Consider the following 17,994-nt stretch of genomic DNA (forward strand, 5'->3'; position numbering starts at 1 on the left):
AGTATTCTGACTCGGTCTCATAGAATTTTGGAACAAGTTTGATAGCATCCTTTACACGGTATTGAGGACGGTGTTCCCGATGAGGCTTCCGCTCCTTCTCTGCCTTAAACATCTCTAAATCCATCTTAAATCAGGTCATGCTGGCGGGCCATCAGGAATCCCGAGGACTCTAACTCATCCTCAGTTAATACCTAGTGTTCTAGCAAATACTCTACTGTACGAATTTCATCTTTCCGTAAAGATGGTCGGATAGGGATGCAATAATGAGCGGCTAACTCACTCTACTGGGCTTCAGTTAAACCGACCAGCGATTCGGCTGACGGATTCTCAACAAAACTTTAAACGCTGAACATAATGAATCATCGAGGAGTATAAACACGCGAAAATAAGCTAGCTAGCTCGATAAAAAAAAAAAAAAAAAAAAACGAAATGCGTGAAAAATCGCAAAACCTGTGTATCAAATCACTATAGACACGTACTCAAAGGTACACAAGAAACAGTAGAAAGCCAGGGCATACATGTATGCCCTGACGAAGCATTAGCGTGTGTGCGAAAGGGCTATATATATACATATATATATATATACATATATATATATTCATATATACATATATATAAACATATATATAAACATATATATATATATAAACATATATATAAACATATATATAAACATATATATATATATACACACACACACACACACACACACACACACACACACATATATATATATATATATATATATATATATATATATATATATATATACATAAATATACATATATATAAATATATATATATATATATATATATATATATATATACATATACATATTTACATATATAAATATACATACATATACACACACACACACACACACACACATATATATATATATATATATATATATATATATATATATATATATATATATATATATATATACACACACATATATACATACACTATCGATCTATATACATACAAAGAGAGGGGGGGGGATATAGACGAAATTGACGAATAGAAACGAATTTTCATACCCGCAAGGTCACCATAGAACACTGGGGTGCATACCTCTGGTCTCACTGCTTTTTTCCGTTTCGCAACACTTTTCCCCAAAGATTTCATGTGAAATCCACTCTGCTGTATTATATGATGTTCGTAGAATAAGGTAAGTGAACAACTCACGCTAAAATGGCTACTATAATCACTTAACAACCAACGATGGGACCAAAGTGTCAACTCAATCTTTACTTCAATTCACTAGTTAGCATCTCGGGCAGGGAGTGACCGTGGTCTTCACTGACGATTATTCCTCACTGAGAAGCCTTCGCTCTTCAGTCGCAAAATAGTGGCCGTGCCCAAGGAAGGCCCGTGCTTGGAGGAAAAGTTGAACAAATATGTTCTACAGAATGGCTTTCCTTCACATCATTTTAGTTGTGTTATTCAGTGAATGTCTCAGTACCATTAACGTGGAGTTAAGTTACAGCTCGGGCGACCCTATGCCCCTGTTGGGAGATGAGTAAGTAACTCCAGGTAAGATAATTTTTAGAACAGGGGTAAAAGTGAGAGAGCGACGCGTGGAGATACAGGGAAATGGACACCGATATCTTTCAGAGCTTAAGCACCCGGCGATCGGGTGTGCACCATTTTCTACCAATTTGACATCATTTCCGATTAGTAATTAGGTAATTTACTGTTACCGTCGCCTCTCCGATATCGATGATTTTGGTATCGTTGGATTCCTCTCACTGTCCACATTGCAAATATATAGTTTTCAATTGCGCGGAAACCCCCCGTTAGCGACAAACTTGGCCCCGATAACAGGGGAGGGCATGGAAAGTTCCAGGGAAATTGCGGGGTTAAATAAAACTAATAATATAACCCACAGTGAAAATAACCATGGTTGTTCACATGACTTTCCCCCTGAATTGGGGGGGGGGGCTGCCGCCCCCAACCCCCGCCGAGGAAACAAAACCTCCACCTCGTATTCCCGGCAGGCTTGAGCGTTACACAGTTATCGGCGATCTCGGAGCGGCGGACGTATTAGTTACTTAGTAATATTCCCACTGAATCAGCAGACTAACCTAGAGATAGTTAACATTGTATACAGATACGACTGTAGTATAATCAGGATGAACAAGTTATACCATGAACAGAAGAGCGGCGGTGGCCCGCCCTCGTCGGGTCGGCGGGTTTTGGCCTTTTTCGATGCATCTAGTTCGTGTGCGTCCTATCCTGCCGTGAATATGTGGGGGATATTTTCTCTTCGGCGGGGGTTGGGGGCGGCAGGCCCCCCTGAGGGGGGGGTCGTAGGGGCCACAGCCCCCTGCAATGGAAAATCATGTGAATAACCATGGTTATTTTCACTGTGGGTGATATTATTAGGGTAATTTTCGGACAATATGCAATATAAGGTAGTGCCTAAGTTGGGAGATATAACCTAATATAAATCGATAGACCGATACAAACCAAGACACTTTTCTTCTATGGCAATATTTGTGCAAATGCTTCCCAAAGGTGCTATACGTAAATGAACAGAGGTGAGGGCCCAATTTTGCCCAAGTCCATCATCATCTTTTCATGATGAAAGTAAACATTGGACTGGACGCAGAACCAATTACTGCGCTGTTCGGACTAGTGCATGTCTTGCTGCGTGATTGTGAAAGGGTATTTTGCGGTATAGGTCAAAATCCTGCATATTATTAGACACGTAAGTGTCCGTGAGCCCGTTATGAAGTACTTTCTCAATATTTTAAAAATCGCCATCTGATATCCTTTCCTTCCTTTTGTAAACAAAACAATGATGCCATTTCATGTTTGTACAATTATTCTAATCACCGAGATTCGTGCGTAGATAAAGCCCACATAACGGTACACGAAGCAGATTTTGTCTGTATCAAAATATGACAATAGACCAGTAATACTCGCATGATATTGAGTATTTACAATAACAAATAAATTTCTTGCTCTGCGCAAACTGATGTGCCTCACCCATATTACGAGCAAAAGGGGCCTGAAGAAATGCGCGGGATTTTAAAAAACAAAAATGGGACAATATGCAATATAAGGTAGGGCCTAAGTTGGGAGATATAACCTAATATAAATTGATAGATCGATACAAACCAAAACACTTTTCTTCTATGGCAATATTTGTGCAAATGCTTTCCAAAGGTGCTATACGTAAATGAACAGAGGTGAGGGCCCAATTTTGTCTAAATGCATGTATTGCTGCGCGATTGTGAAAAGGATATTTTGCTAATCATCAGTGTCTGCCGTTCCGTATTTATGCTTTCAAAGACCTTTATTAATGTTTTTTTTTTTACCTCATTTACGTGTTTTAAGATTGATTATACATGTTTTAACGGGAATCGGTCTGAAGGATCTTCTGCGCATGCGTATTTTCGCGTTTCTCGCCGCCAGTTTTGACAGGTGGATTCGCGGGTAGTCGGTGACAGAGCCGGTAAGAAATGTTTTGTTTTCGGTGTTGCGTCGATTCTAGGTTATTCCTAAGACTATGCAGTGGCAACGAAGAAGAAAAAGACCTCAATAACTATCGCAGTTCCATTTCTAAGGGCATCAAGTATTCCAAATCCCGAAAAAAGCGATAAAAACTAAGCTATCCACGATCCACGACCGACCGAAAGAAGCGAAGGAAAATTGACAGTTCGGTCTTTCGATATACAAAGGTATTTGGTTTATTGTTTACAGTATGGATGCAGCTCTATCTTGCTGTACATACCGAGGTGAAGAGAATGTGTCCCGAGGGGTGTTGGGGGGCTTGCCCCCCATCAACCCTCCCCTCGGGCAGTGCCCGAAGGGCACGCCTAGTCACGGCACCGTAAATTGCTAGGTTAGGTTGGGTTATGGGTTAGGACGTTTTTTGGTGCTTGGAAGGTGTGAAATCCCGTACATTTTACCGAAAGATGCGTTGTATTCCCGTAGAGTTTTTCGAATGTTGGCGCGTCGCGTCGGTGCGTATACTTTCAAAGATGGCGGTCATGTCCGTAGTTTCATTAACCAATATTTAGCCATTTTTGGGCTGGTTTTTTGTTTTTGTTCGCTATTCTTATTTAAGCCTGTTTTACCCCATTATTTCCCTGATATACTTCATGCCCTCCCTTGCTAACGGGACTAACAAATTAAGATTGTCGATGGAAATGGTACTCAGATCTCATCAACGAAGCATTTGCACAAGAAACATCAAGAATCGTTGAAATCAGTGGATTTCATGCAGATAAATATCAAAATTAGGTCGAAAGTAAGCCCCTACCCTGTTGTGCATATTGTCCGTTTCCGCGCAATAATACCTACATATTTGGATTGTACAGAGTGAGAGGAATCCAATGATGCCAAAATCGTCGGAGGCGAAGGTAATATAGAAAATGGTAATTTTCTATATTACCTTCGCCCCTCCGATATCGACGATTTTGGTATCGTTGAATCCTCTCATACAATCTAAATATGTAGGTTTTATTGCATGGAAACCCCCCCGTTAGCGGCAAACTTGGCCCCGATAGTAGGGGGCGACGATGTCGGAGCGGCGGACGTAATATAGAAAATTACCCTAAAAATATAACCCACAGTGAAAATAACCATGGTTATTCACATGGCTTTCCATTGAAGGGGGCTGTGCCCCCTGCGACCCCGCCGAAGAGACAAAATATCCCCCATATATTCACGGCAGGATAGAGCGCACACGAACTAGATGCATCGAAAAAGGCGCAAAACCCGCCGATCCGACAAGGGCGGGCCACCGCCGCTCTTCTGTTCATGGTATACCTTGTTCATCCTGATTATACTACAATCTGTATATAATGTTGACTATGTCAAGGTTAGTATGTTGATTCAGTGGGAATGTTACGAGGTAAATGTAATACGTCCGCCGCTCCGAGACCGCCGATAACTGTGTAACGCTCTAGCCTGCCGGGAATACGTGGTGGAGGTTTTGTTTCCTCGGCGGGGGTTGGGGGGCGGCAGCCCCCCCATGGGGGTCGCAGGGGGCACAGCCCCCTGCAATGGAAAGTCATGTGAATAACCATGGTTATTTTCACTGTGGGTTATATTATGTTATTTAACCCCGCATTTTCCCTGGAACCTTTCATACCCTCCCCTGCTATCGGGGCCAAGTTTGTCGCTAACGGGGGGTTGTGGACAGTGAGAGGAATCCAACGATACCAAAATCGTCGATATCGGAGAGGCGAAGGTAATATAGAAAAATACCGCGGCGAAAATAGAAGGGGATAGCATATAGTTTAATATCCGCTGGCCATAGTCACCGCTAATTGACCAAAATATAACGCGCGGCCGCCTTTCAAATTCAAAGTCGATGAGCTTGTTTACCTTGTGAGGAAAAACACAACAATGACTCACGAACGCATTTTTGCGTTCGCGAACTAGTCCGTGTATTATTACGCGCTTGTGAAAACAAAATTTGGCTAATTGTCTCTGCTGGTACGCATTTATGCCTTTAAAGTCATTTACTAATGTTATTATACTTCATTTGCATATCTTTATATTTATCTATACCTTCATACAGAATCCTACGCATCGAGGGTTTCACTTTCTTGCGCCAGCCACAGGTTGGCAGCTCACCATACCGCTCATTTCGAGATTGAAACCCGGTGAGAAATGTTGCGTTTCCAGTGCTGTGTTGATTCTGGGTTCTTTTTAAGACCTTTACAGTGGCATCGAAGAATAATTCGACTTCAGTAACCATCCCAGTTTTATATCTGAGCCCATCAAGAGCTCCAAAGGACGAAAAAGGTGATTAAAATCGAAGCAATCCCAACAGTACAAAGAAACGAAAGTTTCACGTTTCCGGATATAAAGGTATTTGGTTTATTATTTTACGGTGTGAATGCAGCTCTGTCTTGCCATACATACCGTGGTGGAGAGAATGTGTACTGGGGGGTGTTGGGGGCTTGCCACCTATCAACCTTCCCCTCGGGCAGTGCCCGAAGAACACGTCTAGTCACGGCAATTTATATTGATATATTAGATTGGTTTATTGGTCAATGGTTTCTTTAGGGGGATTGGAACGTGTAGATTCCCGTAGTTTTGCCGAAATATGGGTTAGGTTCCCGTAGAGTTTTTTATTTCTGGCGCGTCAGCCCGTAAAATTCCAAAGATGGTGGTTACATCCGTAGAGTTTCATTGGCCGATTTTAAGCGCTTTTTGTGCTAGGTTTACGCATTTTTGATCGATATTCTAATTATTTAAGCTTGTTTTACCCCATAATTTCCTTGATATACTTCATGCCTTCCCCTGCTAACGGGACTATCAAATAAAGATCGTCGATGGAGAAATGGTACTCGATCTCCTGAACAATTCATTCGCAGAAGAAACAACGCCGAAAATCGATGAAATCATAGGATTTCATGCAGGAAAACGTTTATTTTTCAGCACCATACCCAGCTGTATTTTCCAACACGTGCATAACATAAATGTAAGGTATAAGTTACTTATAGCGACGCGCGTAGATAGAGGGAAATACACTGCCATCTTATAGAGCGAAAAAAATAGATGGGGATAGATTATAGTTTAAGATGGATTGGCATTATATTTACCGATAAAAGGAAAAAAAACCGCGGCGCTATGCGCAGCGAGGAGACGAAGTCCACAAAACCTTTCTGCAGCCAGAGTTGTTGTTTATGTCCACATTTTCTATACACTCATTTTCTAAATGTCTCATTTTCTGTTATTCCATTTTCTATAGCTGCGTTTTCTATGAAGGTTACGTTTTCTATGCACCACTTTCAACCAGTGTGGAATCATTTCCATTTACTAATATTTAAATCTATTATCTACTCATATTTCTAATATTTCCTCTATTAATTTAATGCTTATGCATTATAAATCTTATTTTATACAATGTAGGTATATTATGAAGTATAATTTCGTTATGATAACCTTGATCAACTGTTAACAATCTAACAATGGGACTGCCTCCTTACATTGTTTGCCTCCCATCTTGGAACAAAACACAATGTCAATTACATGCACACTTACCGGTAAGCCTTTGCCATGGCAGCTTCATCAAGCAGTTTTTGTGCTCAGTGTGACATGGGGTAAGTTTTTATAATACTTTAAATATTTTTTTAAATGATATTTAATGAATCTGACATTTTATAAACATATATTTTGTAGCTTTTATCACAATTAACAAATAGTGTTATTAAATATAGATTTTATGGTAGGTACGGGCAATTTTGGAAAAATTATGGAGAAGCCACCCTCTTGCTCGATCTTTGCCGGTCACATGGTGTCTCCTGGGGTCACTAAAGTGCCCCAAGTGTGAAAATGAATGCCGGCTAGACGAAAATGTATATTTATTCCGGTGCGACAAAACACACACACAAAAATAAATAATAGAAAAGGATGCAATTTCAAAAACTCACCTGTTCTTACACCTGGTTTGATAATAGTAAGCTCGATTTTGAAACTAATTTAAAATTTGTTAATTTGTATCTGCGAGAGATTTTCTTAAGAATCTGCACGGAGCGATTTCAATTTCCCAAACAAGACTGTTTGCGATTGGGCGAGCTTCTGTCGGGAGGTTCTAATTTATTGTTCTGAAAATCAATCCGACAAAATAGGTATGTCAGGGGATATTGTCGAGATTGATCAATCTAAATTTGGTAAACGTAAATATAACGTAGGTCGTGTAAAAGGTCAGTGGGGTTTTGGAGGAGTATGCCGCAAGAGTGGGAATTTTTTTCTCGTACCCGTGGAGACGCATGACTCATTTTGCATAACATCATTAAGGAGCGTATCCACTCAGGGACAACAGTCATTAGTGATTGTTGGAAGGCATACACTGTTTAGAAAAAGAGGGCTATCAACATTTAACTGAATCATTCATACAATTTTCTTGACCCCAAAAGTAAAGCTCACACTAATATGATCGAGCGTAAATGGAGGGAGGCCAAAGTGCCCCGCTTCGGCAGGAGTTATCACTTCGTAGGATATTTGGCCAGGGCCATATTTATGATGGCATACCCGGCCGAAAACAAACGGTTCCATCAATTCCTCCTCGCCGCAGCTCGTTCGTACCCTCCACACTGACGCTGTGTTGTATATTGTTTAATATTTTTATTTTATAAATTGACATGGTGCGAATAAGCAGGGGGGTGGGGTAATTGTATAAATGTTTTCGTTATTTCAGATTGCATAAAAAGAAAATATATATATATATATATAATATATATATATATGATATATATATATATATATATATATATATATATATATATATATATATATATATATATATATCGGATATCGAGTTTGTACGCATTGCGTGTTTCGCTTGTTTACTTTAGCGTCATTTCATTTGCTCAGTTCGCTGTCCGCCGGACAAAGTTTGTCTCGTCTTTCTGATTATACTGTCGTTCTATTGTTGTCGGGACATAAAATTAATATCGTATTTCATGTAATTTAACTTTCTATCGATGTTTAAGTGTTATTTATTTTACCTCGACATTTACAGGTTATAGAGATCGTGCATCCCCCCCCCCAATGAAGCTTGTGAAATGATTTATCCCCCTCCCCCCCAATGAAGCTTGTGAAATGATTTATCCCCCTCCCCTTAGAAATAATTATCTGCGAGGACACCCTCCCCCCATTTGGAGGGGAAGAGGGAGTTCCCCTCCCCCTTTGGAACTTAGTCTCTGCAAGGGTGCGTCGCAATCGGTAACAATTACCATCTTGCTGTTTAACGTTTTCTTTGCTCCTCTGAATCACATGGCGTGCCCTAGACAAGCGCTTTGCGTGCTAAGTCTGGCACTTTTGGCAAAGGCTGCAGACCTCTGCTCTATAAGATGGTGTCCATTTCCTTCTATGTACGTGCATCGCTATAAGTGACTTTTGCCAAAAGTTTACTAAAAATACAAAAATGCATAAAATACATGTTACTAAAATCAGACGTTGAAATTCACAAAATGATTGTCTTCTCTCAAGTGCTAGTAATACATGAACTACTTGAAAGTGCACAGGAATGAGTTAAGCGGTCATAGTATTGTTAACATTTGCAATGTCAACATGGCGAAGAACTTGGAAAATGATGGATCTTCTCTCGTCTCTAACCTGTATCTCCTTTATTTTCGATCTGCACACATTATGCCATACATTGTGCCAGGTTGTCAAGATATTCATTCCATACTTTTTTTTCTTTTTTACTGTAACCCTGATTGTTACCTGCTGTAAATTTACCCATAAGGCATTATTAGATGTTGAGAGGAATTCAGCAATACCGAAATCGCGATCCGTTATGCGGTCGTATTCCATAACCATATTGCATATGGCATTTTTTGTGGATTACCAAGAGTGACCCTAAAGTGGTTGGCTGGTGTAATATGGTCTGAAGGGTGCGGTCATATTGTAAAAAAATGGCAAAGCGGTCATTTTGTAAACCATTGCCCTGGGAGGTCTTGCTGGGAAGTCTCTAGGTGGTACATATAATCAAATATACCATACGGGTCAACTACAGTAATCCTCCATCTGAGTGGGGCCTGCTGCCATGGAAGACCAATATCTTTCACATATACACGAAAGGAGGATATACTTGCCTCAAGGGCGGCAGGGCCCACTCAGGTGGATGATAACAGAATTCCGTATTCTGTATGTTTTGTTTGTAAGTTGGTTTGTTTCAGGTATGTGGTTGGCAGAACCCGCCTCCTTGCACCGGCAATGTTTGTTGACGACAGATGGAGCGCCGATGACATTCCTTTGTCACATTTGAAGGGCCCAGGTGAGTGCTAGCTGGAAAATAAAGAAAAAATCAAACAATATAATCCACCACTTGAAAACGACAAACATGTACGTTATGTGCATTCAAAAGCAAAGAAATAAATGAAACTTCCTTTTTAAGGTGTTGTACTGGACATCAGAGAGAAGGTGAAGAAGAATCCATTGGCCGAGTTGACTGTGGACGATATTACCAGCTGGACGGAAGCAAACGGACCTCTCCCACATGGCGCGGTGGTCTTCGTCCTGACCGACTGGAACAGCTGGTAAGGAAGGGGAAGGAGAAGGAGCAGAAAGTGAGCAAGGGAAGAAGGGGCAGCGGGCGGGGGAAGGAGATAGGGCAAGGGGTTTCGGGTGGGGGAAGGAGATAGGGCAAGGGGCAGAGGTAATAATTGGCAACATTTTCCCGTCTGAGATATATGATTCTATTAGGAGTTAAAACGTATGTCAATTCAGATTTTCATATTTTATAGTAATGAAAAGAAAATCACGTCCCACCTTAGTGACAAATCTGACCCATTTTCTTCCAATTCTTATTGAAAGAAAATCGCGTTATTTTCACCATTTCTTGCCTTCGTTTTCTTGGTGTTGATTGCAATTCGTGTTTTATATATCTTTTTAGTAGGGTGGTGGGGGAGTTTATACAGGACGATCAGCTGATAAATGTTAATTCGAATGATTAAGTAGTTTAGAGAATTTTACATTTTTATTTTCACAGGTTGGGGGACAAACTGCCGGCCTACCACAGTGTCGTGAACATTACAGAATTTTCCGGTAAGGTCTGATAGCTTGAACCGTATTAACGTTGACTAATGTTGAAAAGGTATAGATGAGAAGGAATATTTTTACAATACAAGAGATGAATTTGGCCGGTTTCGAATATATCTTCGTCAGAAATTCATGATATGTATTTCTGGCGAACATTCTATTGTGAAGATATTCATTCTCATCCATACCTTTTCTACTAGTTTCTATAAGGTTAAGGCCATGTCACACTTGGACTTTTTAATAAATAAGAGCGTATTCTCGCTGCTCTCATCTAGTCAGCTGACAGCAGAACATGGACACAAATGTAAACAAACAGGCGAGCAGCTAGTTACCAACTTGTATCTCTCTTTAATAAATATAAGAAAATTTTGCCAATCTTTAGTATTTACAAATTAGTCGTTTTTAATTATTTCATATTACAAATAGATTTTTTCGCATTACTATAACGAATATCTATTATAGCTTATGTTTTGAACCAAAAAGACCACGGTAAATTTGCCAGCGGAAACGATAATTATCGTTTGACTGGAAATTATCGCATTCGGCCAATTTGCCAGCGGTAGCAATAAAAAAGAAAGAAAGAAAAAAAACACGGAAACGTGAAAGAACCACGGAAATAGTGCTATTGTGACACCCCCTTAAGTATTTCGCTGTAGTTATTTTATTCCGTTTACATTTACATAGACATCCCCCCCAATCCCTTGCCCGTTGTTGTCGTGGGGGGGCTTAGACGAAGACTGAGACCCAATACAGGGATCTCCCCTGCCTAGGGCCTCAGCTCTCGACTCGACTAATTTTGCATGGTCTTTTTCCTCTCCAGCTTTTGTTTCCGTCTCTTCTCCATCCCCTTCTGCTATCTACTTCCTAAGGTGTGAGAGCCGTGCTGAGAGGATGAAAGGCTGACCTAGTGCCAGTCCTGAACGGCCTGCGGGAACTATGGGCACTGTACTCCTGACTAATCTAGCCCTTACCTTCAGTAGCGAAAGGAGGTGGACCGATTAGGCCTATTTACATAATCCAGGTTCCCCATGACCAGTAATGAAAATGTAATCCCTTTATTAGAGGCTATGAGGCTAGCCCTTTTATCAAATAGCCCCAACCCAGGCTCACCTTTAACCACGGCTCCGAACACTGAAACTACTGCCCACTCCTCAATGCCTACTAGTGCATTACCCACCCAAGCAGAGAATCAATATCCAGAAGACATTCCTACCCACCCAACTTCCTCAAATTCAACTCCACCCCTGCAACCTTCATCAAACAACCAATCCTCCCTTATTACTACCTTGCAACCTTATTCTCCATCATTCCGTAATACTCCCTCTTCCACACGTCCCCGGCCATCCACCACCACCAACCCTACAAATATCTTACTCTGTTTAGCCCAGCTAAGTGGGACCGATTTTTCGTGATCCCTGCTACAGGTCCTTACTCAGGCAACACACTTCTCTTTCAACAATGCCTCCAAAAACAAGTAGGCAGAGTCCCTTTTTATACCAGACGCGATCGCTCCCGTCTGGTAAGATCAGAAACTGAATCTATAGCACTATCAAATTTAACTGATCATTCTGGCAAGCCCATTCCTGCAGAAGCTCATCCAACCCTTAATACCTGTACTGGAACTCTGTCTCTCCCCAGCAAACTGCCCAGTCGATACCAAAGATTGGTCAGACTGTGGAGAAGACTTATTAGGATGCCTCAAAGACCAATATGTGAAATCAGTAACATTGCTACACCATTCCTCCTAAAGGTCAACGAAAGAATCCGACCAATATTGCCAAAATTACCTTCCATACACATGACCTTCCCTTAAGTATCTAAATTGGTGGACAATCCCTCCCTGTTCGACCATACCAACCCCCTCCCCGTCAATGTCAAAACTGTTGCTGCTTTGGACATCCTGCCAAACATTGCCGTTCCACAGACCGATGCACCATATGTGCCCAACCTGGTCATAATCGATCAAACTGCTCAGCACAAACACGAACATGTGCTAACTGCGGCGGCCCCCATAATGTATTCTATAGAGGCTGTCCCACTTACAAGTTTGAATCTGAGGTAGCAACTCTCAGATACAAAAATGGTCTCACTTTACGTGAAGCCAGACTGGAAGCACGTCGACAAGGTTTCTCTCACTCCATATTCTAGCAGCATCGTTTGCTCAGCCCCTCCCCCTCCACCCCAAAATGTCCCCATTTCCACTTCTACATTCTACATCCCTCAGACCAATTCCTTTGCCACTCTAAACCCAGACACCCCAATCTTAACCACAGCTCCTATCTCAACTACAGCCCCAACACCAACCCCTCCCTCTCCCCGCACTACCCGCAGTAGACAGACTAAATGTTCTAACCCGTCTTCCCCTACAGCACAATCACCTCCACCTACCTATACCTTTGTTCCTGAGACACCAGTCTCCTCTTCCCCCCCTCATAAGAAAACCTTTATTCCACAAAACTCTGCAACAAACTCCACTGCAGAAACAATGGATGACATTCAAAGCTATATGCTTGAGACACAAGATCCCACAACTCATGATGCTTCCACACTTGAAGTGGTTGCCGATATTCATACCCCTCCTACTAATATTCCCCCTACACCCCTTCCTCCTACTCCCTCTCAACACAACCTAACCCCCTCAATCCCATCCACCACTGATATCCATCCTCCCAATACCCATCCTCCTGATATGCATCCCCCTCTTACTCAAAGCACCCCTACACCCTTTCCTCCTAATCCCTCCGAAGACAACACATCCCCTTCAACTCCAACTAAAGGCACATTCTACCTCCCTCCATCCCCTCTATCCTTTACACTCCCTCCCGGATACACACGAGAATCACTCATGGCACAACAATGCCCTTCTCCAGATTCCCTACCTCCTAATATCCCTCCTTTACACCCCCTAGCTCCTTCCCCTTCAAATTCCCCAACACGTACATGTGTTGTCATTCATAAATCAACTAGGATATAGCTCTCCTACATTGGAATATTCGTAGTTTCCGCTCTCATAGATCAGACCTACGTCATATCCTTGCTTCTTATAATCCATCTGTTATCTGCCTCCAAGACTTTCCTCACACACCCTCCTATTCCAATTCCCAATTACCATTTTATCTCTTCCCCACACTCCCTTTGTCTCGTCTATACTTATCCATCATAAAACACCTTATGTCATACCTCCCATACAAACTTCTGTCCCATGCACAGCTATTCGCATCTTTCTTCGCTGCTGGATCACAGTGATTTCAGTCTACTTCTCCCCATCCCATCCCATTGACTTTACTGCCTTTGAGACTCTAATTTCCCAACTCCAACCACCTTTCCTCATAGTTGGTGATTTCAACTGCCGCCACACTGTGGGGTGACTCTACCACCAACTCCCGGAGCCGATCTCTAGAACGCTTCCTCTTCATAAATGACCTAATTATTCTTAATTCAGATCCTCCCACACACTTTGACATGCGCACACAATCCTTTTCATGCCTTGACCTCTCTATGCTCTCCTACTTTACATCTAGATTTCCATTGGTCAGTTCTAGACCACTTCCCCTATAGTGACCACTTCCCAATACTCCTTTCTCCTACTTCATATGTACCACTTCCTAATCCTCCACGCTGGTGCTTTGATAGAGCTGACTGGCATACTTTCACTTCACTCTCTACTATACCTATCCCTCCACCCCCCCCTTACCGTCCATTTCAGATATGCTACATTGTTTTACAACCACGATCCTAAGAGCTGCCTATACAGCCATTCCTCGAACTTCAAGACCCTATACTTCTAAATGTGTTCCATGGTGGAATTCTGATTGCACCAAAGTGCTCCGCTTAAAACGAGCAGCCTGGAACAGCTATCGCTACAAACGAGGCACCCCTCACCAGCTATCAGCCCTTATTTCCTTTAAAAGAGCATCTGCCCATCTTCGCCGTACAATTAAAAACAGCAAAACAAATAGCTGGCAAAATTGTTTCCTCAATTACATCTTCTACATCTATTTCAGCTGTTTGGCGACGGATCCATAAACTATCAGGCAAACATCCCCCCCATCCTGCACCCGTCCTCCATATTCGTGATATTCTCATCTCTGAGCCTGTCGAAGTAGCTAATGAACTGGGCAACTATTTCAGCCAGGTCAGTAGTGGCTCTCACCTTTCCCCACACTTTTCTTCCATTAAAACCATCAAGGAACGCACCCCTATTACCTTCACCCTATCCTCTGATGAGTCCTATAATGCTCCTTTTTCTTCTTCTGAACTCAATGCTGCATTACAGTCGTGACGCAACACTCATGAAGGCCCTGATGGTATTTACTATCGTATGCTCCAACACCTCCCATCTTCCTCTCTATCCTTCCTTTTGACTATTTTCAACCACATATGGACGTCAGGAAATTTTCCTTCTCATTGGCGAGATGCTCTCATCCTACCTTTCTTAAAACCCAATAAATCAGGTACCCTACCCCAAGATTACCGCCCCATAGCTCTAACTAGCTGCTTGTGCGAAATACTAGAACGAATGGTTAACTTCTGTGGTTTCCGACGTGCCCGAAGTACAGCAGATCCACTTGCCCATTTCGAGACATATATTACATCGGTATTTGCACGCCATGAATCCGTATTAGCCATTTTCTTTGACCTAGAAAAAGCATATGACACCACATGGCGATACCATATCCTCCAACAATTGTCCTCCCTAGGTTTACGTGGAAACATGGGTGTTTTCATTAAATCCTTCCTTTCTAAACTTACTTTCCAGTCAAGATTGCCTCTATCACTTCATCATCCTTTCCTCAATTCGAAGGCGTCTCACAAGGAAGTGTGCTTAGTACCACTTTATTCCTTCTTGCTGTAAATGACATAGTCTCAGTCCTACCACCAGAAGCCAGAGCATCACTATGTTGATGACTTAACCATCTATGCATCTGGCACATCCACACCAGATCTGTCAATTCCTTCAGTCTGCAATAACATCAGTAACTTCTTGGGCCACCAACCATGGCTTTCGCTTCTCTACCTCTAAATCTTTCCCCATCCTTTTCTCTCGCTCACGTACGGTCCCTAAACCCCCACTCTTCTTATATAATGCTCCACTCCAATACCGGTCTTCTGGCAAATTCCTAGGCGTTATATTTGATTCCAAATTGTCCTGGCGAGATCATATCTTGTATATCAAAGAAAAAGCTCAACGTCGCCTCCGAATCTTACAAACTCTTTCACATATCTCCTGGGGCTCAGATCGCAAAACTCTCCTCCATCTTCATGTTACTTTGATTCTCTCCACTCTAGATTATGGATGCCATATCTACTCTGCCTCAACCTCTCTTCTTGCTCACCTTGATACAATCCACCACAGCGGTCTCCGCTTAGCCCAAGGCGCCTTCCGCTCCTCTCCAGTTGAGAGCCTATATACTGAATCAGGCATGCCGTCCCTCTCTCGACGTCGAGCCCTTCTCTCTCTCCGATGCTATGCTCAATTTCACCAATTTTCCCTCAACAAACTAACTATTCCACAATCCTTACTTCATACCTTTACCTCTTCTCCACGTTTACCAACTCCTCTCCCCGTACGCATGGATACCCTCCTCTCCCATTCCCCCTTCCCTCATCTCCGACCTCTCCCACAGTCTGTCCATTCCATTCCTCCATGGCTTATACCTAACCCCTGTATTTGCTCCTCAGTTTTCCCTGACCCACCAAAATCAAATATTCCCCCCTCTATCCTTCTCACTCATTTCCTTGACCATGTCTCCATTTATTCCTCCAGCATTCATGTTTACACTGACGGTTCCAAATCCATCCCAGGAGCTGGATTCGCAGTAACATTCCCAAATTGCACTTTCAAATACACCTTCCCTCCTGAATCTAGTGTCCTTACTACAGACCTATATGCACTACTATTTTTACTGACTCCCGTAATTTAACCCTCATAAAGTCAATGCACTCGACCAATCCCCTTGTCTGTAAGATCCAGAACTGGTTGTTCTATCTATCCACACGTCACAAATCTGTCAGATTTTGCTGGGTACCCAGCCATGTTGGAATCCCTGGCAATGAACAGGCAGATACTCTTGCACGATATGCCGCAATGTCCTCATCACCTCAACAACGCTTCTCGCATATTCCAGCTACAGATTACTACCCCCACTTGAAGACCTTCTTGTATACCCGATGGCAATCTTTTTGGTCAAGACTCAACAACAATAAATTACATACCGTAAAACCATCAATCTCCTCTTGGTCAGCTCCATTTAACAAAAAACACGTTGGGAGACTGCCCTCGCACGATTACGTATTGGCCACACTCGCCTAACACATGCCTATCTAATGTCACGCTCAGACCCGCCCCTATGTCCTCTATGTAACATCCCTCTTTCAGTCCCACACATTCTCTTGTCCTCTCCACGCTTTAATACAGCACGTACCTCTGCTTTTCCACACCTATCCTCCCTTCACCGACATCCCAACATATCAGACATCCTTACAGAATCTCTCAGCTTCTGCCTCGACAACCTGTTCTCCTTCCTCAGACACACAAATATCCTTCACTTGATCTAACTCCCTTACCTAAACCACCATAATCTTTTCCCTCATATTCAACCTTTCAACACTATTCTAGATAGTTGACACATAACTATCACCTGACATCCCCCTTTACTATACTTTCCTATAGTGCTATATGACCTTAGATGTCTAGCACAGTTATCTTAACCATTAACCATTACATAGACACGTATCAAATGAAATGCAGATAAAATATAAACGTAATAAAAACGTGGCATTTCAAACTCGTTAAGTGTTCACATGAAACCGAAATGGATGGGTTCGAAATGTTACGTTTGTTAAAGCAGTTTCATTTTGCGTGTGTTCGTTAGTGTTTGTATTTAGATTAAATGCATATACACGCACATGTATTCATATATACTTCTACACACACATGGTTCTTTTCTTTTTCTCTTTTCAGTACAAGTTCCCGCCTTCTTATAGAGCGGAAGAAATATAATAGAACATGTTTAAGCTGCAGCAGTTTCATAGTCACCGTTAAATGACGAAAATATACCTAGCTATCACTGCTCAGAATCAGTCCCGCTTCTTGTTTACCTTGTTAAGAATAACAACACTAACCGCTTAACTCATTATTGCGCTATCGGATGTAGTTCATGTGTTGCTACGCGCTTGTTGAAATATTTGGCTAATTATCAGTGTTTTTAGTATTTATTAATGTAGTTATACTTCATTTACGTGTTTTAAGATTTATCTATACACTTATTAAGAATTATCTGTGCATTATCTGTGCGTTTCATACTTTAACGCTTTTATTCGTCAGCCGGAAGGTTTGACAGCTCACAGGCCATTCAGCGACAGAACGCCGGTGAAAAATGATGCGTTTCCAGCGTTGTTGATTCTTGGTTATTCTTAAGACTATATACAGTGGCAACGAAGAAGAAATAGGTATCAGTAACTATTCCAGTTTA

General features: G+C 41.9%; 1 protein-coding gene across 4 annotated transcripts in view; it reads left to right on the forward strand.

Annotated features, from left to right (window-relative positions):
* LOC113801792 (uncharacterized) overlaps positions 1-17,994 on the forward strand; it is a 42,150-nt gene that overhangs the window by 19,778 nt on the left and 4,378 nt on the right. The window contains exons 1-4 of one of the 4 annotated variants that reach the window (XM_070121797.1): positions 1,336-1,526; positions 9,658-9,755; positions 9,876-10,017; positions 10,470-10,525. The exons of 2 other annotated variants lie outside the window; for them this stretch is intronic. In XM_070121797.1, the coding sequence (XP_069977898.1) occupies positions 1,405-1,526; positions 9,658-9,755; positions 9,876-10,017; positions 10,470-10,525 (418 nt within the window). In that variant the 5' untranslated portion in view covers positions 1,336-1,404. Of the gene's footprint in view, positions 1-1,335; positions 1,541-9,657; positions 9,756-9,875; positions 10,018-10,469; positions 10,526-17,994 lie in introns of those variants that run through there. One more of the 4 variants, XM_070121798.1, reaches the window with a different exon arrangement.

The sequence above is a fragment of the Penaeus vannamei genome, chromosome 5 (genome assembly GCF_042767895.1).
Source record: "Penaeus vannamei isolate JL-2024 chromosome 5, ASM4276789v1, whole genome shotgun sequence".
NCBI lineage: Eukaryota > Metazoa > Arthropoda > Malacostraca > Decapoda > Penaeidae > Penaeus > Penaeus vannamei.